Below are 25422 nucleotides of genomic sequence, written 5' to 3' on the forward strand. Positions count from 1 at the left end.
ATCAACTGATTCCCTGGGCTGAGGAGTTTATCTTAGGAGGAAAGGTTGGACAGGTTGGGCCTGCACCTGCTGGAGCCAAGATAACAGATCTTAAAAAAAAAATTTGGAGTGAGCATTAATGACATAGTCATCAATGGTTGCCCATCCCAAACTGAATCAGGTGCCATGCTAGGCCATTTTAAGAGGACAGTTAAGAGCCAACCACATTGCTACAGATGTCAAATCACAGCTATTTAAAATAGAGAGATACTGTAGAACAGATAATGATGGCAGATTTTCTTCCCTCGAGCACATCACTGAACATTAGTGATCTAATCGAAAAATAGAAGGTCCTATAGAAAATGAGAATCTGATGAATTAGTAATGCAGAATAAGACTATGGCAGATGAATTGAACAAATGTTTAGCATCAGTCTTCATGAGAGACAATACAAGCAGCATCCTGGAAATAACTGAACATCAGTAATTGAAAGACAGGGAGTAACTCAAGAAAATCACAATTACAATTATCAGGGAAGCAGAACTGAGTAAATTGTTGGAACTGCAAGTTTGCAAGACCCCAGGGCCTGGTGGATTTCATTCTCAGGTCTTTAAAAAGTAGCTAGTGAAATAGTTGACACGATGGTTTCAATTTACCAACACTTATTAGATTTAAGGAAGTCTGCTTTAGATTGGAAAATTGCTAAAGTAATTCCTTTATTCAAAAAAAGAGAGGAGACAGAAAACAGAAAATTACAGACCAGTTAGTTTAATATCTCCACTGGGGGAACATATTTGAAACTAAAGACATTATAACAGAGCAGTTGGATAAGTTCAAGGTAATCAGGCAAGTCAACATGGTTCTGTCAAAAGGAAATGTCTAATTTATTGTGCTCTTTGAAGGAGTAACTTGCATTGTGGAGAAAGGGCAACCAGTAGATATATTATACCTAAGAGTTCCAATAGATACTTGAGATTGAAAGATTGTGGAAAATAAAAGCTCATGGTGTAGATGGATAGAAGATTGGCTGACTAAGAGTAGGAATAAGTGGATCTTTTCCAGATTAGAGGTTGGTGCCTCAAATCTTTACAATAATGATTCCAACAAACGACAAGTAAGAATGTGAAAAGAACATACAGAACTTACAGAAGGAATATAGATAGATCACGTGTGGATAAAGATGTGGGAAGCAGAGAATCAATGTGAGTCTATTTCAACAAAAATACATTTTAAAAATATTGTTTGTGGAGGGATTGCAATGCTCTGATATGCAGAGACATGGGTGTTTAATGCATGAATCACAAAGTTAATAGGCAGGTACAGCAACTAATCAGAAAAGTTAATGGAGTGCAACTTTCTTTGTAAGGGAAATTGAATTCAAGGTGATAATGCTTCAGTTATACAGGACATTAGTGAGGCCATATATGGAATATGGTGTACAGTACTGGTCACAGTACTTAAGGGAAGGATGCAAATGTATTGGAAGCAATTCAGAGAAGCTTTACTAGACCAATACTTGGAAGAAGTGGATTGCCTTATGAAGAAAGGCTAGGCTTATATCCTCTGCAGTTTAGAAATGTCAATGATGACTTAATTGAAACTTATAGATCTCAAGGGGGCTTGATTGGATGAATGGGGACAATCTTCAGGTGCTATACCCAAAAGTTTCCTGTCATCTAATCGTTGTTTTCAGATTATTCTCCTCCTGTTTTTAAATAGTGGCTATTCTGCACTCAGCTGGAGACAAAGGCACCCCCCCACACAAGATTAATCAAATGTCTGACAATCTTTTCAGAATAAAACTTCTCATTTGGTTATTTTTTTTATAACTAGCAAAACAGCCAATCCATCTCCAATCTCCTTCTGTCCCTGCTTCCAATAAAAGAACATTCGTTGCAGCTTTAACCATGAACACAACCAAGGTTTATGATGATCAAAAAACTCACTGCACTGGAGTTTCAACTTGTTTTAGATTTAAAGCCAATTGCAAAGCCTTTAGTTATTCAGCATGCATCATATATATTGCAATAGTGTTGATAGGAGTGCAAGAGGAGTAATCACAGGCAATTCCTGATGAAGAGCTTATGCTTGAAACATTCTCCTGCTGCTCGGATGCTGCCTGACTGGCTATGCTTTTCCAGCAACACACTCTTCGACTTTGATCTCCAGCACCTGCAGTCATCATTTTCTTTCAGATTTATATACACTTCTATTCTGACGACAACTCACCTCAAATAGTTCCCATTGCCAGTGACAGGTCAGGCATTACCAGACATAGCTGTATTACAGCTGAAATATAGCTTTTTCTCTGGAGTCTACTCACATTTGGAGTGACTAGCTTGAACTGTGCCGATGCTCCTCCCCCAGCCTCCCATCCCTTCCAAAATTGAAATAGGTGTGACAACAATTTCCACCACGTCTACCCCATACTTTATTGAAACCCTGGCAACACAGTTACTGTATACTCTGCTGGATGGGTATAGAATTGCCATTTCAAACAAGAACTGTGTTTTAGACTTGAAATAGTATTGCTATCAGGATAGGAGCTGCACTGCCAAGTCTGAATTCATTGGGGTGATGGGCATTCTTCTGTCATGGTTTGATAAATGCCATCTGCAAGTGAATGCAAGACTTGAAATCAAACTTGAAGTCATTGGTATGGCTCTGGAGTCAACACAGAGTTAGTCCAAGCAAGGACAGCAAGCAAGTTTCTTTCCCTACAGGTTCTTAGTGACCCAGTTGGGTCTTTAACAACAGTTTCACTTCAGAAACACAAACTGAATTGAACCAGCTTCATTGATTTACATTAAAAAAAATTCACCTTCTTAAATTGGCATGGTGGGATTGGAACACATTCTCTATTATTAATTCAGTAACAATCACCAGCACTGAGCAAAGAGTCGCAGGATAAACTAGACAGTGTTTCAAATAAATTGGCCCACAAAGCTGCATGGTAGCAAGTGTGCACGCTGTGTTTTACACTGCTTCAGGTTTAACAGGTCTTACAGTTTTACACGATTCAGAGCAAGCTGCTCACCAGAAACAGAATTTCCTGTAAAGGTTCACATCACTGGGGTATCAAGGTTCGTCACTGACCCCAATGAACTAGGATCAAACATTTCTGCAGAAGTTACAATAGTCAAACAGTTTCAATAAAAGTTACAAATAATAGCTGATGAGATAGCAGTACACTATCCCTGCTCAACCTGTCTGTAGCCTTTACCACGGTTGACCACAACATCCTTCAAAGCCACTTGCTAGCTGAGTGGAACTGCTCTCATTTCATGTCATGACTTTAGCCAGAGAATCTTCTACAGTGGCTTCTCTTCTCGTGATATTACCTCAGGAGATGTCTAAAGGAGATGGCGCCTTACATGGCATGTCTCAGTGACAAGATAAAACAGAGTCAAGTTCCACAAGTATACTGCTAACATCAGCCTCTATCTCCTCTTGGTCCTACCTATACATCTTCCTTCCCACCTATCTGCTCCACCCTGCTCTCTGACCTATCATTTTCACCCCCACCTTCAACTACCTACTGCAATCCCAGCTACCTTCTCCCCAGCCCCACCCATTTATCTCTCAGACCCCCAGCCTACAAGCCCCATTCCTAATGAAGGGCTTATGCCTGAAACTTCAACTCTCCTGCTCCTCGGATGCTGCCTGACCGACTGTGTTTTTCCAGCACAACACTCTTCAACCCTGGAAAATGTCTTGCTTGACAACCAGTTCTGGATAAGTTGAGATTTCCTCCATTTAACTATTAAAAGATTCTGGATGCAGGTTTGCTTGCTGAGCTGGAAGGTTTGTTTTCAGATGTTTCGTCACTATACTAGGTGACATCTGTGAGCTTCCAGATGAAGCACTGGTGGCCCGCTTTCTATTTATGTGTTTAGGTTTCCTTGGGTTGGTGATATCTTTCCTGTGGTGATGTCATTTCTTGTTCTTTTTCTCAGGGGGTGGGAAATGGGATCCAAGTCAAATGTGTTTGTTGATTGAGTTCCAGAACTCTAATAATAAATTTACGATTAAATAAAAAGATCAAGAATTGGTGAGAAGTTCCCATCTCTGAAATATTTGACCGATCCTTGAGCACCTTTCGTTACAAAAGTCAGTGCTCACTCTTTCTGCACAAGTAGTCTAATTTTAAGACTCTCTGAAACAGGGTGGATTGGTATTCTGGACATTCTCTCTCACTCGCTGACATACTGCTGCTATCTCACACACACTGGGAAAAGATGGGGTTGGGGGTGATGTCTAAAACACAGATAACCTCTTAAAAAAAACAGTTCTGAGAGAGGGTCACTGGACCTGAAACCTTAACGTCTCTTCACAGATACTGCTAGACCCGTGGAACTTTTCCAGCAATCTCTTTTTGTTTCTGATTTACAGCATCCACAGTTCTTTCAGCTTTTATACACAGATGACCCCCAGGATGCCTTCACTGACACAAACTAGCTCAATATATGGACTCTTACAAACACCGACTCTACCATAGGAAGAAGTCAAGGATGCAGATCTACAGATTCCATTCCCAGGTCCCCTCAAACTCTGGCCTTGTCTTTTGGCTCAACAGCTCACTGGTACTCAACCCACTGTTTTTACTGATCAAAATCAATTACCTAGACTTGGCTGCATAGGGCAGATTTTCAAAACATTTCAAGTGACAAAACTTGGATGTATATTCATCTATGGGGAGGATAGTAATAAACAAGCTGGCAAAATGCATGGACACAAGGCAGGCAAAATATAATGCAGGTGGACAAGATGGCATGATGATGAGAAAAGGCAAAAACAAAGTGAACTAAGATAGTGTAGGAATAGAAATACATGGCAGTTAATACGTACAAATTGCTGATGGCAACAGGACACATAAGACAGCAGTTAACAAAAGGTGTACAAGATCCTCGGTTTTAATAAATAAAGGCATAAAATCTGATGAACTTTCATAATATACTGGCCCAGCATCAACTGCAAACACTTCAGAAAGGATTCAAAGACTAAGTGCAGGCAAACATTTACAAGAATGGCTCCAAGGTTGAAGGACTATAATTAGACTAGAGAAGCTGCATCTTTTCTCTTTAGCAGAGATGATTCAGAAGAATTTGATACAGGTATTCAAAATCATGAGGAATCTAGACAGTAGAGAAGATAAACTGTCCCACTGATGGGAAATGTGATTAAAAGTTAAATGGTTGTTTTTGACTGGCTGGGCTGAAGGACCTTTCTTCTGTGCTATAGATCTCCATGACTCTATAGCAAAAGGAATTGAGTCTAAGAAGAAACCAATTTAAGCTGATTGGTAAAGGAACCAACAGCAAAATTACAAAGACTTTATTCCCCTCCCCAACACATCAAATGGTTAGGATCTAGGTTGCACTTCCTAAGTGTGTAATGGAGGCAGATTCAACTGTGACATTCTAAAGAGAATCAGATGAATAAAAAGAGGAGAAAAAAAAAAAGAGTACAGTGAACTAAGCTGGAAGCTAGTTTGCAGGAAGTCAGGTCAGCTCATGACAAGTGGCATCACTCTCCATTGTAATGATTCCAGAATTCACTTATACTATTCCTGGTGTTGCTTATACTCATCAACATACAAGCACAATCATCAGTTTCTAACACTTACTGAGACTACCACACTTAACCGATCTCCAGACGACTTTACAATTACTGTTGCGCACATAAACATACATAACCAAAAATCCCTGTGTCAAAGTTCAACCAGTTGATCAGATATGTACATCATTCCCTCCCAGATCTCTCTCCTTTGTATACTGGTCCTATTTCTAGTCACACACCATGCTGGTATATCTGCTTTATCCCAAGGCACAACCCCATGTCCCCTAACAGTCACTCCCCCTCCCTTGCTTGCCTTTAACCATCTTTCCCCATGCCCCAACCCACAAACTCCTCCCTTAGGCCCAAAAGTCAACTTCTGACAAAAGAAGGAGAGTGCCTGTGCGTTCGGCTGCGGCCTGGCTGCCTCTCGCTCCCCTTTCTCGGGCCGTGCGGACACCAGTATCGGGGCCTTGGGCCCGGCCTGTTTCCTGTCGCTGTCGCCGACGCCGCGCTCGGTTTCCCCGCCTGTTCCTTACCGCTGTCTCCGATGATGAGCAGCTTAAAGAGATGATCATAATCCCTGGCCATGACAGCGGCGCTGAGCAGACACCTCGCTCGGTTCAGTCTCTCAGTGGCGGCGCCGCTTCCTCCGGCTGTTTGTGCAGGGCGGCTGCGACTATCCGGCTCCCGCTAGGATCGGCTCTTTCCGGAACCACTCGAGTGCGATCCGCGGATACCCGCCCACCCGCCTTCCGGAAATAGCCGCGGCCTCCTTCATCTCGGCTTTTTCCGGAGTCGTTCTGCGCCCGTCTCTCCGAGGCTCAGGAGTTCGGCTCTTTCCGGCTCCGTCTCTCCGAAACTCAGGGGTTCGGCTCTTTCCGGCTCCGTCTCTCCGAGGCTCAGACGTTCGGCTCTTTCCGGCTCCGTCTCTCCGCGGCTCAGGAGTTCGGCTCTTTCCGGCTCCGCCTCTCCGAGGCTCAGGAGTTCGGCTCTTTCCGGCTCCGCCTCTCCGAGGCTCAGGCGTTCGGCTCTTTCCGGCGACGCTGTGCTCGGCTTTTTCCTGAGGGGTCTTGGAGCATCTGGCTGAGATACTGAGATTCCTGCTGGAAGTGATGTTTTCTGAGACTGTGATCTTTCCCAGGAAATCAGATTTGAACTGAATCTGCTAACACCATCTTAAATTCAGGCAGTGCAATCCATTAGAGACAGGAACAGATACTTTTTGATACCCCTACTCATTAAGAATCTACCTATCTGAGCCTTACAAGGACTCTGCATCCACAGTACTCTGTGGCAAGGAATTTCAAAGATTCACAACCCTCTGAGAGAAGAAATTACTCCTCACCTGAGGAGTACCTTGGCACCCCTTCATTCTGAAACTATACTCTCTGGCCCTAGACACTCTTATGAGGGAAACATGCTCTCAACATTTACCCTGTTAAGACACCTAGAATAGAATAGAATGTGGAAGTGTGGAAACAGGCCATTTGGCCCAACAAGTCCACACTAACTCCGAAGAGCATCCCACCCAGACTCGTCCCTCACGACCTATCTCTGCATTTCTCATGGCTAATCCACCTAACCTACACCTCCCTGGACACTATGGACAATTTAGCATGGCCAATCCACCTGACCTGCATGTCTTTGGACTGGAGAAGAAAACCCACACAGACAGGAAGATTCAACAGGTATCTGGGGGCAAACTCTCCAGTGATTGGAATCATGGGTTGAGAGTGTGGTGCTGGAAAGGCACAGCAGGTCAGGCAGCATCCAAGGAGCAGGAAACTGATGAAGGGCTTGTGCCCAAAATATCAATTCTCCTGCTCCTCAGATGCTGCCTGACCTGCTGTGCTTTTCCAGCACCACACTCTCAACTCTGATCTCCAGCATCTGCAATTCTCAGTTTCTTCTAGGTGATTGGAATCATACCTGACACATAGGAAGATGGTTGTGATTGTTGGAGGTCAGTCACCTCAGTTCCAGCACACCTCTGCAGGAGTTCCTCAGGATAGTGTCCTCAGCCCAACCATCTTCAGCTGCTTCATCAATGACCTTCCCTCCATCAGAAGGTCAGAACTGAGGATGTTTGCTAATGACTGCACAATGTTCAGCACCACTCGCGACTCCTCATATACTGAAGCAGTCCATGTTCAAACACAACAAGATCTGGACAATATCTAGGCTCGGGCTGATAAGTGACAAATAACATTTGTGCCACTCAAATGCCAGGCTATGACCATCACGAATAAGAGACAATCTAACCACCACCCCTTGGCATTTAATGGTGTTACCATCACTGAGTCCTACACTATCAACATCCTGGGGGTTATCATTGACCAGAAACTTAACTGGACTCACCATGTAATAATAGTGGCTACAAGAGCAGGTCAGCAGCTCGGAAGACTGCAGCAAGTAACTCACCTCCTGACTCCTCAAAGCCTGTCCACCATCTCCAAGGCACAAGTCAAGAGTGTGATGGAATACTACTCACTTGCCTGGATGAGTGCAGCCCCACCAACACTCAAGAAGCTTGACACCATCCAGGACAAAGCAGCCTGCTTGATTGGCACCACATTCACAAGCATCCACTCCCTTCATTGGGATGCTCAGCAGCAGCAGTTTGTACTATCTACAAGATGCACAGTACTAATTCACCAAAGATCCTCATACAGCACCTTCCAAACTCACAACCACTTCCATTTAGAAGGACAAGGGCAGCAGATATATGGGCACACCACCACCTTCAAGTTCCCCTTCAAGCTACTCACTATCCTGACTTGGAAATGTACCACTGATCCTTCACTGTAACTGTCCAGGTCAAAATCTTGGAATTTTCTCCTTAATGGCATTGTAGGTCAACCCACGGCAGGTGGACTACAGTGGTTCAAGAAGGCAGCTAACTACCACCTTCTCAAGGGCAACTAGGGATAGGCAATAAATGCTGGCCAGCCAGGGATGCCCACATGCCACAAAATGAATAAAAATGTTTAAAAGTGGGGAGAATTTACAAAATCTGTACAGTCATCTAAAGTTGGCATTGAACCCTGATCCCTAGCACTGTAAGGTAGCTGTGCTAACCACTAAATCAAAGAATCCTATATGTTTCAATAAGATCACATCTCATTCTCCTAAAATCCAATCACTAGATTCCCAATCTGTTAATTTTTACTCATAAGACCACCGCTCCATAGCAGGGATCATCTTTCTGAACCTTCCCTCATCTGTCTCCAATGAAATAAAGTTGTTCCTTAAATAAGGGGACCACAAATGCTCACAATTTGCCAGAATCTCCAACTCTGATGAAGAGTCATCTAGACTCAAAATGTTAGCTTGAATGCTGCTTGACTCATTGTGATCTCCAGCATTTGTTGTTTTCAGAACAATTCTCCAAATGTGGTTTCACCAGCACCTTGTACAGTTACAATCAGATTTCCCCACCCTTTATACTCCAACCCCCATGAAACAACGGCCAACATTCCATTATCCTTCCTGACTTCCTGCCTCAGTTCTATGCTAACTTTTATTGTACACAACTACCCCCAAGTCCTTTACATTTCAACTTTCTTCCATTTTTCTCCATTTAAATAATACTGTTCTTTTGTTCTCCTTTTCCATTTGAATAATGTCACATCTTCCCACATTACACTCCATTTGCCAAAGTTTTGCCCACTTATTTAACATGTCAATATCTGTCTGTAAACTGTTTGTATCCTTCTCGCAATTTGCTTTTCCACCTATCTTTGTGTCTGCAAATTTGGCTATATTGCATTTGCTTTGCTCCTCCAAGTCATTAATATATATTGCAACCAGTTGTATTCCCACTGGTTGCTGTGGAATCCCAGGTCCCCAACCTGAAAAAGAACACTTTATTCTGTTTCCTATCCATTAGCCAATTCTCTATCCATGCTAATATACTTCAAAGTGTTTTAGACAACTTAGTTGAGTGCATACAATGTGGCTAAATGTGAATTGTGGATGTATAAAGGCATCTGGGTTTATTAATAAATAAGACAGGTAGATACAGCAATCAATTGGGAAGGGCAGTGGTATACTAGTCCTCATTGCAAGCTGATTTGAGTTCAGAAGTAGGGACGTCTCCCTGTACTCTTATAGAAGCTTGGCAAGACCACACCTGGAGCATTGCGTGCAATTTTGATTTCCCTATCTAAGAAACAATATAATTGCCATAGAGGTAGCGCAGCAGAGGTTCACTGGACTGATGCCAAACACAGAGGGCTTGCCCTTTGAGGAGAGATTGGTACGATTGGGCCTGTATTCAGCACAGTTGAGAAGGATGACAGAGGATCAGATTGAAATGTATAAAATTCTAACAGCACTGTACAGAATAAATGCAGGGAGGATGCTTTCCCTGGCTAGGGAGTCTAGAACAACGGAAACAGTCTCAGGTTAGAGGATTAGACAATTTTGGATTGAGATGAGGAGAAATATCTTCACTCAAATGTAGAGCATCTACCACAGAATTCTCTACCACAGAAAGCAGTGCAAGTTAAGTCACTGAAATATTCAAAAAAGATTTTCTGTTGGACTTTAAAAACATATGGAGCACGGGGAGAGAATGGGAATAAAGCATCGAAACAGGATCGTCATGAACATATTGAATGAGGATCAGGCTCCTAGGTTTTGACATTAAGAGTGAATGGATCCTGTTTTCATTTGTTAAAATTGCTCAATCTTATGGTGCAGTGGTAGTGTCCCTGCCTGACCCAGTTCAAGTCCCACCTGTTCCAAGGATGTAATAAAACAAATCTCTGAACAGGCTGATTACAGTCACAGAGCAATGCAGCATAGAAACAGAACCTTCAGTCCAACTTGTCTATGCTGACCAGATATCCTAAATTTATCTAGTCCCATTTGCCAGCATTTGGCCCATATCCCTCTAATCTCTTCTTATTCATATAACCATCCAGATGCCTTTTAAATATTGCAATTGTTCCAGCCTCCATCACTTCATCTGGCAACTCGTTTCATACATGTACCACCCTCTGCGTGAAAAAGTTGCCCCTTAGGTCCCTTTTAAATCTTTCCCCTCTCACATTACTCCTCTGCCCTCTAGTTTTGGACTCCCCTAACCTGGGGAAAAGACTTTGGCCGTTCACACTATCCATGCCTCTCATGATTTTATAAACTTTTAGAAGGTCACCCTTCAGCCTCCATTGCCTCAGGGAAAATAACCCTAGCCCATTCAGCCTCTCCCCAAAGCACAAACCCTCCAACCCTGGCAAGACCTTTGCAAATCAGAGTCCTTTCAAGTTTCACAATATCCTTCCTATAGTTTTTCTAGCTTGGAGAAAATAACATACGGGTTGAAATACTATATTGTACATGTATTCTTCATTGAAATAAGATGTATGATAAAATAAATTATTAAATATAAAATAAATACTATAGTCAGGAACTTCAGGATTAGAAAATATCAAAAACTTCTCACTATTCCAGGATTAACTCAGAATATTGAGATAACTCCAGTTTTGTTTTTGTAAACTGCACCCTTGAACTCCTCTTCCTTACCATTCTTGCCTATTCAGTCATAGACAGAGAATCAGGTTCTCTTCCCACTTCTGAAATGTCAGCTCTGGTATTCCCCAAGGATCTATTCATTGTCTCCTCATACTTCAAATTCACACAGTCCTCGACAATAGCCTCCAAAACGGGCATCAGCTTTCACACACAGACTTATTACATTCAAATATTAAGGAAGTATGAATTTGCATAATGCTTTTCACTATCATCACATGTTTACTCACTTTTGAGCTTTTTTCAACTATTTCTAAATTGCCACATTACCCATCAAATACATGAGCAGAAATTTCCTTCTATTAAATATTGAAAGAGTAAACCTTTTTGTTTTTGGTCACCACTGCAAACCTGTTCCCTAATCACCGATTCCAGACTTTTACCTGGCAATTGTTCGTGACTTTGGTGCCATTTTTGACCTTTTGATGAACTTTTAATCACATTTCCATACTGTCACCAAGATTACTTATATCCACCTCTGTAAAGCATGACCTGGATGCATTCAAGCTGAGATAAACACTCATCTGTACATTGTGTTGTTTAAAATTAACAAAAGTAAGGACTATAGATATTTCACTTCGAAAGATAAATTGGAATAATGAAGTTTGGACTACAATATTGCAGAGAACGAACTAGTCTTAGTCATATAACTTGAAGGAAAAAAGTGTATTTTTTGGTCACTAATTGGTTACAAAAAGACATTTGTTTTTATTTTGAAAATGCATTTTTGTACTTTTGTTTCTTTGAAAAAAAAGGATATGCCCAGCAATTTGTGGATTGGTTTAAGTACAGTTTATTATGGGCCGAAGAGCAATTTGGATATGGATAGAGTCATATAGAATCATACAGAACTGAAACAGACCCTACACCCAAAATCTCAACCTGAGCTACAAATCTTCTCAAAACTCACTCAGACCCTTCAGTCCAACCATTCAATGCCAAACATAAACCTAAACTAAACTAGTCCTACCTGCCTGCTCCTGGCCCATATCCCTCCAAACCTTTCCTATTCATGTACTTATCTTTGTGTCTTTTAAGCATTGTAACTGTGCCCGCATCCACCATTTCCTCAGGAAGTTAATTCCACATGCAAACCACCCTCTGTTAAAACAAATGGCTCTCGTGTCTTTTTTAAATTTCTCTCCTCCTACCTTAACAATGTCCCCTACTCTTGAAACCCCCTATCCTAGTGAAACGATATCTACCACTAACTGTATCTATATCCCTCATGACTTTATTAACCACCTAAGGTTACCTCTCAACCTCCTACACTCCAGTGAAAGAAGTACCAGCCTACCCAGCCTTAAAATCCTGAAGCTAGTGAGTTAACTCCCCTTTTCTTGAGTGGAAACGTAGTAACTTAGACTTTGCAAAAAGATAGAACTACTGACCCAGGTGATGACCTAGGTCCAAATGACTGGTGATTTTTTTTGAGAATTACTGCAGTTGACAACATGTTATCGCTAGGTGAAAGTGAGGACTGCAGATGCTGGAGATCAGAGTCAAGATTAGAGTGGTGCTGGAAAAAGGCAGCATCAGAGGAGCAGGAAAATCGATGTTTCGGCAAAAGCCCTTCATCAGCAATGATTCCTGCCCGAAATGTCAATTTTCCTGCTCCTCGGATGCTGCCTGACCCAGTGTTTTTTCAGCACCACTCTAATCTTGAATGTTTTATCATTGCCATGAAACAAAAAAAAAATTACCGTGATAAAGTCACCTCATTCCATCTATCTTTATTTGGAATTTGATTAACAAACTTCAGGCTTTTTTGCCCCCACAATATTCCTGGGGAAAAAATGGTTTGTCTCATCTATCCCATGTGTGAATGAATGTGCTTTCATTTTGGATTTAAAATGGGGATAGTTTAATTTTGCACGTTAATCATTTCTTTGCCACGTTACAGAAAGTTTATCATAAACAAGCTTTTGTTTTGTTCAACGATGAAACCTCATCAGTTTAGATAGTGTCACAGTCAGGCATTAAAGAGACTAATATTTAAAATTTGTGATGTCAACTGGAATAGTGGGATATGATTTCCAGTGCACTATTCCCAGAGTTGTGACAATTATTCCAAAAATTTCACTTACTCCACCCACTTGGAATCATCCAAAACCTTGCTGCCTATGTCCTAATTCACATCAAGCCTCAGTCACCCATTACTGTTCTGACTTACATTGGGTCCCAGTTAAACATTGCCTTAACCCTTTATAATTCTCATCCCCATTTTTTAAATGACTCCATAGCATAACCGTATTTCTGGAACCTTCTCTAGCCCTCTTAGATATCAACTCTCCATCAGTTCTAGCCTCTTGAACTCACCCAATTTTATTTGCTGCACAACTGGTGGCATGTTTTCAGCTGCCTGTCAAAGTTCCGGCATTTTCTTCCTGAACTACTTCACTTCTGTACATCCCTTTCTTCCTGTCAATTGCATCTTGACCAAGGTTTTAGCAAGCTACCCTAATGACAGACATTAAATTGGCGTCACATATTGTTTGATAACACATTGCTAAAATAACAAATAATGTTTATATAATATTGCACAAAGTTATACTTTGAAAGATGGTAATAAACTTTACAAACGCCTTCCCCATCTTTACCGGAGTAAATCTGAGATAGTGCACTGAAAACCAAAATGCTGGAAACCAGTGGGTCAGGCAGCATCCACGAGGACAGCGCAAGCTGCCATTTCAAGTCTGGATGACTCTTCATCAGAGCTGACATGAAGCATGGAGGAGGCAGCATTTATGCAAAAGTGGATGAGTGCTAGGGGAGAGACGCTGCTGATAGGGCAGATTAAGTGATTGAAACGGGAGAATAGCAGAACAATAAGTGTCTAACTGCCAAACTGGAAAGAACAGAATGTTGAAGAAAATCAGGTCTAGCAGTATTTGTGGAGAAATATATGTTTCAAGTCTGGTATGACTATTTCTCTGAGCATTCTGAAATAGTCATACTGGACTCAAAATGTTAACTGCTTCTCTCTCCAGATACTGCCAAACTGGCTGAGTTTCTCCAGCATTCTGTTTGTTGACTACTTAATGGTTTATGGCACCTTGCTGCATGCAAACTGGCTCAAGTGATTTGGATGTCCCAAGACTGTAAAAGGCATTTATTTTCCTCTGTTATTTTGTTGGATTCATGTCAGTGGAGTGAAGTCTGTTGGAAGGTCAAGGCCAAAGATTTCGCAGATTAGTTGCTGTATTATGAAGTCTATTTTGTTAGTGATGATTTTATTTTGGTCCATCATCCCTACCTTGTTTGGGGTTCGGTTAGCTCAGTTGGCTGGTTTGCGATGTAGAAAGACACCAATACTGTGGGTTCAGTTCCCGCACCAGGTGAGGTTACCATGGAGCTCTCAACCTCTCCTAAGGTATGGTGACCCTCAGTTTCATCTTAGTATCAGCTGTCTCTTTCTCTAATGAGAGCAACTTATAGGTCTCTGGGACAATGTCAACTTTACCTTTTACTGGTTAGGTATATAAATTAGATTAGACTGGACAGATTTTGCTATCACTTTTGCCATATTACTAAAGGAAATCCAACTCTCACAAGTTTTCATTATTTTCTTATTTGTTTCAGTAATTTTTTTCTTGCCCTGACTTCATAAAGAGACAACTTAAATTTATAGTAAAGATTAGATTAGATTCCCTCCAGTGTGGAAACAGGCACTTCAGTCCAACAAGTCCACACCAACCCTCCGAAGAGTAACTCACCCAGACCCATTCCCCTACCCTATTATTAATCCCCGACTAATACACCTAACACTAATTAGCATAACCAATTCACCTGACCTGCACATTTTTGGATTGTGGGAGGAAACTGGAGCACTCTGAGGAAACCCACGCAGACACGGGGAGAATGTGCAAACTCCACATACAGTCGCCCGGGGTGGGAATCGAACCTGGGTCCCTGATGCTGTGAGGCAGCAGTGCTAACCACTGAGCCAGTGTGCCATTAAATGTAAAAACTAGCAGCCATCCCATTCATCCAAAGATGTGTTAATTTTACAGTCAGGTTGTAGTGGTGGAATTTTGCAAGCAACACCTACGATTTTATCATTGGAGATTGAATTTCCCTTTCCTGCATTGTGGCTGTTGAATCATCTGTGCAGTGGACAACAGGGAAAATTGGAAGAAAACAAATGGCAAAATTGCAGTCCTCCCTACTTTAAGATCTGGGCAAACAGTGGACCCAAAACACAGTCACAGCTGTCTGCACACAGTCAATAGTATAGCCTATACAAATTGGTCGAGTATTGACGGTTGACTTTTTGATTTAGCCAATAAATATTTGATATGCCTAGTATCAGAAGCAATGATCAGTTAGCCTGATCTAAACCCATTGATCATGTTACCCTTATTCATTGCCACATGTGTTGATACAAAACTGCAATCAGGACAGAGCCCATGGATTAGTTTTTCTTTGCTGACAGAAGACTATAGCCGTGTCTGTGCATATGCGTGCAAAAATAAGTTGAAGTGATTCCAGAACAGAGATCATTCACAACCACAAAGGAAGTTGAGTACACAAGAGTCTGAGTCAAAGTTTTATTAAATCTTTATGTTTTTGAAGGCATGTGTGCTGTCACTCTCTGGTTCTTTAAATCCAGGTCCCTTGCACTACCATTAATACTTGCTACTGGAAACCCTTGTGTCATGACACCACCATGTCTTGATTCACTTCTCTCACAAATTAAGTGCAGCAATGCTAACACAGAATCATGTCCAATTCCAACAGCCCGCCGTAATGGTGACTGCACTTTGAAACAAATTAAAAATTAAAACTTTTCACGTGAAGATGGTTCGCCAAAAAAGCCATTCAATTCTTCAACGTCATGTCAGAATAGTGTCATCGACCTGTTCTGTTGAGTCTGCCTGTCCGGCAAGTTTCTTCAAAGATCGCCGATAGCTTTCAGCCAATAGATCCAGACTAGCAGTATCAAGAATTTTGGAAACATTCTAAATTTTAAGAAAAAAAAAGTAAGTTTCATTTTCAGTTTTAAGCATGTGTACCAGTGTACTGGCGAGACTGCAACTAGAGTACGGTGTACAGTACTGGTCACCATAATTAAGGAAGGATGTTAATGCGTCGGAAGTGGATATGGAAGATTTACAAGACTAATAGCTGGAATGAGTGGATTGGTTTATGAGGAAAGGCCACACCGGCTAGGCCTGTATCCTCTGGAATTTAGAAGTGTCTGAAGTCACTGGGGAATGCATACTGAATTAATTAAATAAATCAGGAATAAGAAAAGATAGTAATAGCAATGCTGACCAAAGATCCACTGGATTCATTGGTATCCTTTGGGAAATAGTTACCCAGCCTGGCCTGTCATTCCAGATCCTTTACTGCCTTCTGAAATAGTCCAGGAAGCCACTCAGTTGTATTTTGGCATTGTCACCAAGGGGAATTAGGAATGGTCAATAAAGGGTGACCTTGCCAAGAACACCCACATCCCACAAATAGACAAACCTTATTGTAACTTCCATCTGTATTTCAGAGCACTACTGAAGATTTAAATTGGGTAGCAATATGCTGAAGACACTTAAGCCTTTTATCCTGGCTTCTGAATCCAGACTGAACATATTTTGAGGAGAAAGCCTTGTTCTGGTTAGGAAAGCTCTGCTTTGAAATCAGTGTTTTCCTGTCTAGAACGCTGGTCATTGGAACGGACCTAGAACAGGGCTGCAAACCTTGAATCTATCACTTTTGTCCAAAATCAAAGACCAATCAATGTGACAAAAAGGAAGTCTCATGACCAACTTGACCTAAAAGCAGAACCGTGACTCCGTGCATCACCATTAAAAAAGCATTTCAAAGAACACGTTGGAATCATTTGTAATTGCAAACACAAACAAAGCAATGATCCCCATATAAAATACTATTAAATATTCCACATACCTGATACAATTCTTCTCCTTCCCTTAACCTGAGCAAGCTGACTATGGCCTGCTCGCTGTATGCTCTGACACTGGTGTTTTTGTCTTTTGTATTATCGAGCAAAGCTTTCAGAATTGGTTTGATTGTCTGAGGGTCAAGTGGGTTCGAAGTTTCTTTATTCACTAACCAGACCATTTTCTCTGCAACTAATTTCATGTCACTCGATGAATTCTGCAAATTCTGTATGATGAGAGTTAGTGGGTTATGTACAAGATCAATAGACTAATAAACAGACAGAAGACCATTTTACACTATTTGTATTTATACCATCTTTGATATTCCATAAAGGTCTATAGTTAGCTTCCTGTTTCAAACTGCATGCTGCCCCTTGATGATAGCATTCCAAATTAGTCAGGTTTTCTCATATATGCTGACCCAAACTATCCATCACCATTTCACATGACTTCTCCACTGTTTGTGGAGTGTAATATTGCTTGTCTGATATCTAGGAAGAGATGAGGAAAAATTTCCTCCAACTAAGTATTGGGAAAACCAAAACCATTGCATTTGATTTGTTCCATAATCCTCACTCCTCAGAAACTGAGTCAGAACTAGACAAGCATACTGATGAGGCTATCTACTTCCACCAATATCAATAGCAACCCTACTGAATAATATTCCGACTAGGTGTGTTTAGGCTTACCTTCACCAGCAATGAGATGAGTTTTGGAGACACTGTTCCACCCTCAGCCTGAACTTGGTGTTTCATCAGGAAACCCATGGCTCGGATTCCACTTGTGGCAATAGGAATCTATAACATAAAATAAAATGATGTTACATTTTTAATTTCATGATCAGATGAATATTAAATCTCTTGGTCTCTTGATCCTGATGACGTTTACCATAATGAATTGCAATATGCAAAGACAAGAAGATGTGCATTTCTTCAGATCCTTACTTTAAACAAATATTTCATTAACCTGTCTTGGAAAGTAAGAAACACCTCACACCCATGGAAACCATTGATCTCATTTCCTGGCTGTGAACAGCCAGAAATGCAAACAGACTCAAGCAAGGAGATTTGTTTGGAACAGGAGAGGATGTGAATTCAAACAGACATCAGAGAGAGAGAGAGAGAGAGAGAGAGAAAGCTGTGAATGAAGAGCAGCTGGTCCCATTGAGCATTCATTCCACCATCAAACCAACCCCTCCCCTACCATGAAACCTTTTACTGAGACAAGACATTCAAAAGGATAGTTAGAAGATACCCAAAGTCAAGGGGAAGGCAACACACTGATGTGTTAAATATTCTTCTACATTACGGAATTGTACAAGAATGATTATACCAATGAATGGGACCTTATTGGGAAATAAAGCAGTTAACAATTCATTTTCTAGTGTTCTCTCAACAAGGATTTACTTGGTCCACATGAGAAAACCACAAGTATCTCGTCCAGATGCCAAAGCGAACCTATCAGGTTACAGCTGGTCTGTGTACGCTGACTCATACAAATGTAAGATGGTCTCAATCTGCTTCCAAATTGACGGTCATCACTTACTCTAAGTTGCCCTGTCAGACCTTGATTTGTGACAGACCTCTAATACTACTGGCCAAGAACATCTTTCAAATGACGAGTTGTCAGAACAAATCCCTCAGCTGTATTGGAAATGCATCTCACAGAATGAGAAGTTCTGGCATATTGGGAGGCAGCATTTAGTAACCAGTTGCTAGAGAGAATTTGTTGCTCTCAAGTGTAAATCCTAAAGCCAGTATACAGAGGAACCTAGATTATCTGAATACCAATTATCCAAAAATCGGATTATCCGAAGGAGATCTCGAGGTCCTGATAGAAACATGACATCAAAGACGTGTTTCCAACAGAGATCGCGTCTTTTGTTTACAGTGATTAAACAGGCACTGTCTCCAAATGACTGACCGTTCGCCCGCTCTCTCTCCCCACACACTTTCCCTGGAGTTCTACAGAGGGGTGTCGGGGACAGGGCTCTGGGGGGCAGGTGGGGGCTCACACACTTTGTGCTGGGGGCAGGGCGGTGTTGGATGGGGGCGGTGGGCAGTGTTGGGGGAAGGGTCTCGCACGCTATGTGCTTCTGCAGTCTCCTAAACGGGGAGCAGACTTTTAAAACTCCGAGCCCCAGAGGAAAGACATTTAATCGATTTCCTGAACGAAATAGTGCCCACCTATCTTGTTCAGATAATCGAGGTTCCCCTGTAGACTGGTTATCTAGATATTGTTAAATTTAGTGATGGGCTATGTTCAAAGGCTTGATACTTCTGCTGCTAGTTAAATTCTGGATCATAGAGAACAGGATTCATCGATGAGAGTAAATGCAATTAACAATAGCTATAAATTAGGAGGTGAATGGCCAAGAGAACTTGGTAAAGTTACAATAAATGGGGAAGTGATACCAAGTGACCTGATGAGCTTCAGGCTGATCCCTGGATCCTGATGGATTTCATCTTAGGCTCTTAAAAAAGATGCCTAGTAAGGTGTAGATGTACTGGGTGTTCACTTTCCAAAATTCACTGGATTCTGGAAATATTACTCCTCTGTTCAACAAAAGAAGCATAAACCAGGAAACACTTATTGTGAGAAGGGTGTTAAAATCATTAAGGGCTTTTTGGTTGGGCAGTTAAAAAAAGCAAGGTAACCAAGAGGAGTCAGCATGGTTTTGTGAAATCATATTTAACTAGCCTAGTAAAGTTCTTTAAAAAATGTTTATGCACTAAGGATAAGAATATTTTGTATTGCACTTCAATTTCCAGAAGACATTTGACAAGGTGCTACATAAAAGGTTATTGTACAAAATAATAACTCACGGTGTCTGGAGCATCATTTTACATGGATAGAAGATTGGCTGGCAGAAAGCAGACAGTATACATAAACGGGTCTTTTTCTGATTGGCAAGCTGAGACAAATGCAGCCCCGCAGAGGTCTGAAGCTGGGGACAGGACCTGAGATGGGTTGGCTGCATCAGGGCCTCATAACAGTGGCCCTGAAGATCCAGGGTGACTACTATGCTCAGGGGGTCAGTGGCAGAGGTCAGGGCCCTGAGCCAAGAGCAGAACTGGGGTCCATTATTCCTGACCCTGACTTAGGCTGGGTCCTCAGTTTTGTACCATTTATGACAATAACTTGGATGATGGGAATGAAGGCATTGGTAACCTGGAGATGACAGAAGATAGGTAGGAAAGTATATTGTGAAGAGAGAATAATTAGATTCCAGGTGGATTGGATAGGTCAGGTAAAAATCAGGCAGTTGGAGTATAATGTGGGAGAATGTTGTTCACTTTGACTGGGAGAATGAAAAGTGGCATATTACTTAAAACAGGAGAATTTTAATGTCAAGGGATCTCGGTGTTGCAGTGCAGGGGTCACAAAGTTAGTATGCGGGTAGAGCAATTAAGGTGGCCAATGGAATTCCATCCTTTAATCCAATGGCTACTGAACAGATCTGATAGAAGATAAAAAAGTTTGAAAACACCTAACAACAGATTCAAGATCAGCTTCTTTCCGGCTGTTATCAGACGTATGAACGGACTGCTCATATATTATAGTTGATCTTTCTCTGCACCTTCTCTGTAGCTGTTACACCATAATCTGCGTTCTGTTCTGTTACTCTGATGTATTTATGTAAGGTATGATTTGTCTGGTTCGCAAGCAAAACAATACTTTTCACTGTTTCTCAGTACATATGACCATGATAAATCAAATCAGAAAGTTATTATTTTTCAGTCGTACAAGCATTGGTGAACCACATCTAGAATACGTATACCGCATTGGTCCCCTTAAGGAAGGTGTAAATGTGTTGGTGGCAGTTCAGAGGATATTTGCTGGAGTGACACCTGGAATGAGTGGTATGTCTTAGGAGGATATGTTGGACAGACTAGGCATATTTCTGCTGGAATTTAAAAGAGTGAGGAATGACTCAGTTGAAGATCCTAATAGTCTTGACAAAGTGGACAGAGAAAGGATGTTTGCTCTTGTGGGTGCATCCAGAACTAGGAGCACTATTTAAAAATTGTGTGTCACCCTTTTTGGATAAAGGTGAGGAAAATTATTTCCTTTGAAGATTGTGCGACTTTGGAACCTTTTCCAGAAGGTAATAGAAACAGGATTATTGAATATTTTTTAGATAGTTTTGTTCCCTTGCATAACAAGAATCCAAGGTTACCAAGACAAAATGGGAATGTGGGATTCAAAACACAAATCAGCCATGATGGTACGGAATGACAGATGAAGCGAATGGGCCCTAATGGCTTACTCCATTTGTTTGTGCAACTGAATCCCAATAGGAAAAGTAATTTTGTTAGATTTAAAACTCAGCTGTTATTGAGGGAGTTTAGAGTCTAGACTCAGTTTAGAGTATTGAGCTAGATTGGAGACTAAATACTTTTCATAAAAAAGCTTTTGCAAGATGGGTAATTGGGTTGTCTTGTAATTCTATAAGTTACTAGATTTCGAAGTATTTAGATAGATAAATTTTGCACTATATGGGAGAAGTTCAAGTTTGGTGGGCCAATGTGGATTTCTAGATGAATTACACTTGGATAAATGTCTTAAGTTGTGGTTATGCAAATTTGTGGTGGAATAGGAATTTGTTACATAAAGGAGATGGAGGATTTCTAGAAGACACATACCAACAGTTGAGTCCCTCCACAGTTAGAGAAAGTGACACAATAGATTAAAATGCACTGCCATCCCATTAGACCGAGAAGAGAAACATGAAGCAATGCAGGCTAGAGAATACTTCCTTGGTAAATGTTTCCAAAACTGAAACTTTTGAAGAATTTGAGAAGAGCAGCCAAAGGTAATATCATTCCGCCTTGGAAAAGATGTTGCCAATTGCACAAACAATGATTGCGGAATATTCTTTAGGGAGAAGACAAATTCACCTCACGACCTGGGAAACGTCTTGGTAATCAACTTGTTTCTTTAAAGCCAATGATCGCTATTGAATGTTGAATACATAATTGATTCAGTAATTCATAACCAGATCAGCCTGGATCACACCAAGCGCTCACTTTTAAGATAAATTCTCATCACTGTGATCAAATTCCCCCATTATTTTGTCCCTCCTCATTCCTGTAACCTCCTTCAGATCTACAATTTGTTGAGAGCTCTGCGTTCCTTGGGGCTATCCTGCATTCACGTTTCCCATATCACATCAGCTTGTGCTAAGGCTGTGCTCTGAATTTGCCTCCCAAGATTCATCCACCCCTCTCCTCATTTAAGGCATTCCTCAAAGAGTAACTTGCTTGAAAAAACATTTGGTGACCATTTCCTCAGAGCCCATTTCTGTCTAATCATGCTCCCAGGGAAAATCCTCAGGATGTTTTACTACAATAAAGTTGCAAGTTGCTGGTGTTCATACAAGGGAATCAAGGGAAAGGACAAGATTCAGACATTTCAAAGCAGATTATACATCGCAAGTCTGGCTTGGGTGTTAATACACACCAAGATGGAGACTTCACGGCTCCATGGTCAGACTCAGACTTGTTTTTCAGATTCCCATTCAAGAGGATAGAAGAAATCCTAAAGGACTATTTGAGTAGCAGAGTACCTGACCACCTTAGTGCCCTGTCCATTGTTCTTCATTCAAACCAGTAACAAAGAATCAAACTTAACTAGGCATTTTTTTTTTTGTTTGTGGAACTTTGCTGCATGACTGATGGAAATGAATCATTAAACCAATTGTGTATCAAAAATCCCTGTCTCTTGAGCATCCCTAATTTTAATTGTTTCATCCTAGTGGCTAGGCCTTCAAATACCTCAGCATTAATCATGCTCCCAGGGAAAATCCTCAGGATGTTTTACGACAATAAAGTTGAAAGTTGCTGGTGTTAGTTTGTAACTTTAAAATCAAATCCAAAACATCATGATTTTCAGGACATGACAAGACAGCAGAAGTATTTGAAAGCATCTCTGGAATTCTGTCCCTAAACATTTCTGGCTCACATCCCTCTTTTAAAACTCACCTCCGTGACCCAAGGTTTAGCTCATCTGCCCAATATCTTTTGTATCAGTGGTGCTGGAAGAGCACAGCAGTTCAGGCAGCATCCGAGGACAGGCAAAATCGACGTTTTGGGCAAAAGCCCTTCATCAGAAATAAGCTCAGTGTCATATTTTGTTTTAGGATACTCCTGTGAAGTGTCTTGGGACATCTTATTACGTTAAAGGCAGTAAATAAATGCAACCTGTTGTTAACTAAACAATTTTTGGAAGGTTTAAATTAATACGTTAAAGAAAAGGAAAAGAAAATTTTAGGAGATTGGGACATAGGATCGTGGACAATTTAAAAGAGTTAACCCAGATCATGATAGCTTGAAAAATAAACTTAGATAAAAGACAAAAGAGAGAAATTGATAACAAAGGAATCTAAATTTAAATTTGTATTAATGTACAGAATATGCAATTGGGGAACCAAAAAACTTGCAGGAAATAAACAACGTCATGACATAATGGCAATAACTGAAATGTAATGGTGGCTGGGTCAGGATTAGGAAGTAAGTAGTTCTGAGTATAATAATTGGGCAGGAGAGGGATGGAAGTGGATGGATGATTGCTTTAGAAATCCTATCTCTGCACTAATAAGGTAAATTGGAAGGAGCAAAAGAACAATAAACATAGGCAGTCTAGATGTACATTACAAGTTGCAATAAATTGGAAATGGAACATGAACAAATTTTTACTAAATGAGAAATACATGCATCGGCAAAAAAATATATAATTGGCGAATTTAAGCAGCTAAAGCCTGACTGGGATATGGAAAGTGCAATGAAAACAAAGAGGCTATTTCTGGACTGTTTTCAGAATTGTACCCTCAGTCAACACGTTGCTATTCCAACAAAGAAGATACCTTGTTCTGGCTTAATAAAGTAAACCAAGTAGGTTTACTAAAATATTTTTGAGGACTGAATGACTATTATAAATTAAATCCAGCTCAAGAAAACAAAAACTTGCAAAATCAAATGGAAAATTATTTTAAGAGGAGGAAGAAACCTTATCCAGGTGAAACTAGAAGGAAAAATTGTATATGGATCAATGATGCTAAGTATTGAGACAAGGAATGGGAAAGGTACAAATCTAAGTGCATCAAAAAAAATTGAACATCAGATCAAAACAATGGTGTGACTTGCTCAAAATTTAAACTAAATAAATTAGCACTGGTAGGACACAACAGTGTAATACATGAAATTTAATGAAAAAAATTTAAAATGCTAATAACATAAAACAATGAAAACTTTAAAAAAAAGGAAACATATTATACACAGTAATTATATATAGCATTGTATAACATATTCTGGAAGAAAAAGGGGAAGGAAATAAAACAAACAACAAGATTTTAAATGAGGAACAGAAGGCCCTGAATATCCAGGTACACAAGTTATTATAAATTAGTACTAAAAGGAGTTAAGACAGTAGAAAGAAAACACAATCCTTGAAATTATGTCTAAGACAAATATAATAAGCAGCAAAAAGTTACTGTTGAAGTGTAATAGTCATGAAATTAGAACAGTGTGTGCAGATTTCAGCACCCAATTTAAAGAAAATCAAATCAATGGGGAATATTCACCACTGATAACAGACTATGAAGAATTTGGGTTTTCTTCCCATTAGAGAAGCTACCAAGATGAACTGACCGAGGTCAAAGAGGATTTAACAAGCACAAATTAAATGAGTAGTGCTGCTTACCCTGTCTGCTGTAGCACTGGCAATAATCATGTCCAGTACGCTGGTGTTGTATTCAGGTGTGCAGAGCTTGCTTGGGGCCACTTTCATTGCAACCGAGAGCGCTACACTTCTTCCATGCCTCACCATCCAATCAATACCTGATACATCAGCTGCAAAACAAAATTGTAATTTCAATAATGTGGCTCTCAGAACAGTTACCCTGTGCCTAGCAGAAACATCTTTGGTTGACCGTCAGACACAAAAACAGCATCTGGAATACACGATATTTACAAACACAATGTTATATTTGACTTTAAATTGAGTATTCAATTTAGTCGCCTTTAGGATCTTTCCAAAGATGTACTACATCAATGTTTACAGCTAGTTTCAATCTAGCCAGGGGAGAATTTAACTTGTTTTTTCAAATTTACTCTTTAAAGCCAATTTTTGCCCATCCCTCATTGTTCTCAAGCTGAGTGACTTGTTGTCGGTGTGGAATTGAAAGATAGCCAAACCAAGTAATTTATGTAGATTGTGTAAAGTAGTAAGCCAGGTGAGTTTTTAATGACTAGAGATAGTTTTATGTTCACTGTTGCTGAATGTAATTTTTAATAGCAAATTCTATTAATTGAATATAAACTTCACCAGTTGAGTTTGATAGGATTTGAACTTGTCTCAAGAATATTATTAATCTAGTGACAAAACGACTAGGTTGCCACGCCCCTGTGGTTGTACCACTTGTTCAAAAATGGCCTGTTTTCCATTCATGGAG

The 25422-nt window shown here is 40.6% G+C and overlaps 2 protein-coding genes across 3 annotated transcripts in view; both read right to left on the reverse strand.

Moving 5' to 3' along the window:
- The window catches only part of rab35b (RAB35, member RAS oncogene family b), a 59759-nt gene extending 53480 nt beyond the window's left edge, over positions 1 to 6279 (reverse strand). The window contains exon 1 of one of the 2 annotated variants that reach the window (XM_043716088.1): positions 6075 to 6279. In XM_043716088.1, coding sequence (XP_043572023.1) covers positions 6075 to 6126 — 52 coding nt within the window. In that variant the 5' untranslated portion in view covers positions 6127 to 6279. The remainder of the gene's footprint in view (positions 1 to 6074) is intronic. The other variant, XM_043716087.1, reaches the window with a different exon arrangement.
- A 9330-nt stretch (positions 6280 to 15609) lies between these two features.
- gcn1 (GCN1 activator of EIF2AK4) overlaps positions 15610 to 25422 on the reverse strand; it is a 128719-nt gene continuing 118906 nt past the window's right edge. Inside the window, exons 55-58 of the mRNA XM_043716089.1 lie at positions 24672 to 24820; positions 17660 to 17767; positions 16978 to 17196; positions 15610 to 16034 (exon numbers count right to left, since the gene is read on the reverse strand). Coding sequence (XP_043572024.1) covers positions 15909 to 16034; positions 16978 to 17196; positions 17660 to 17767; positions 24672 to 24820 — 602 coding nt within the window. The 3' untranslated portion in view covers positions 15610 to 15908. The remainder of the gene's footprint in view (positions 16035 to 16977; positions 17197 to 17659; positions 17768 to 24671; positions 24821 to 25422) is intronic.

The sequence above is a fragment of the Chiloscyllium plagiosum genome, chromosome 25 (genome assembly GCF_004010195.1).
Source record: "Chiloscyllium plagiosum isolate BGI_BamShark_2017 chromosome 25, ASM401019v2, whole genome shotgun sequence".
NCBI lineage: Eukaryota > Metazoa > Chordata > Chondrichthyes > Orectolobiformes > Hemiscylliidae > Chiloscyllium > Chiloscyllium plagiosum.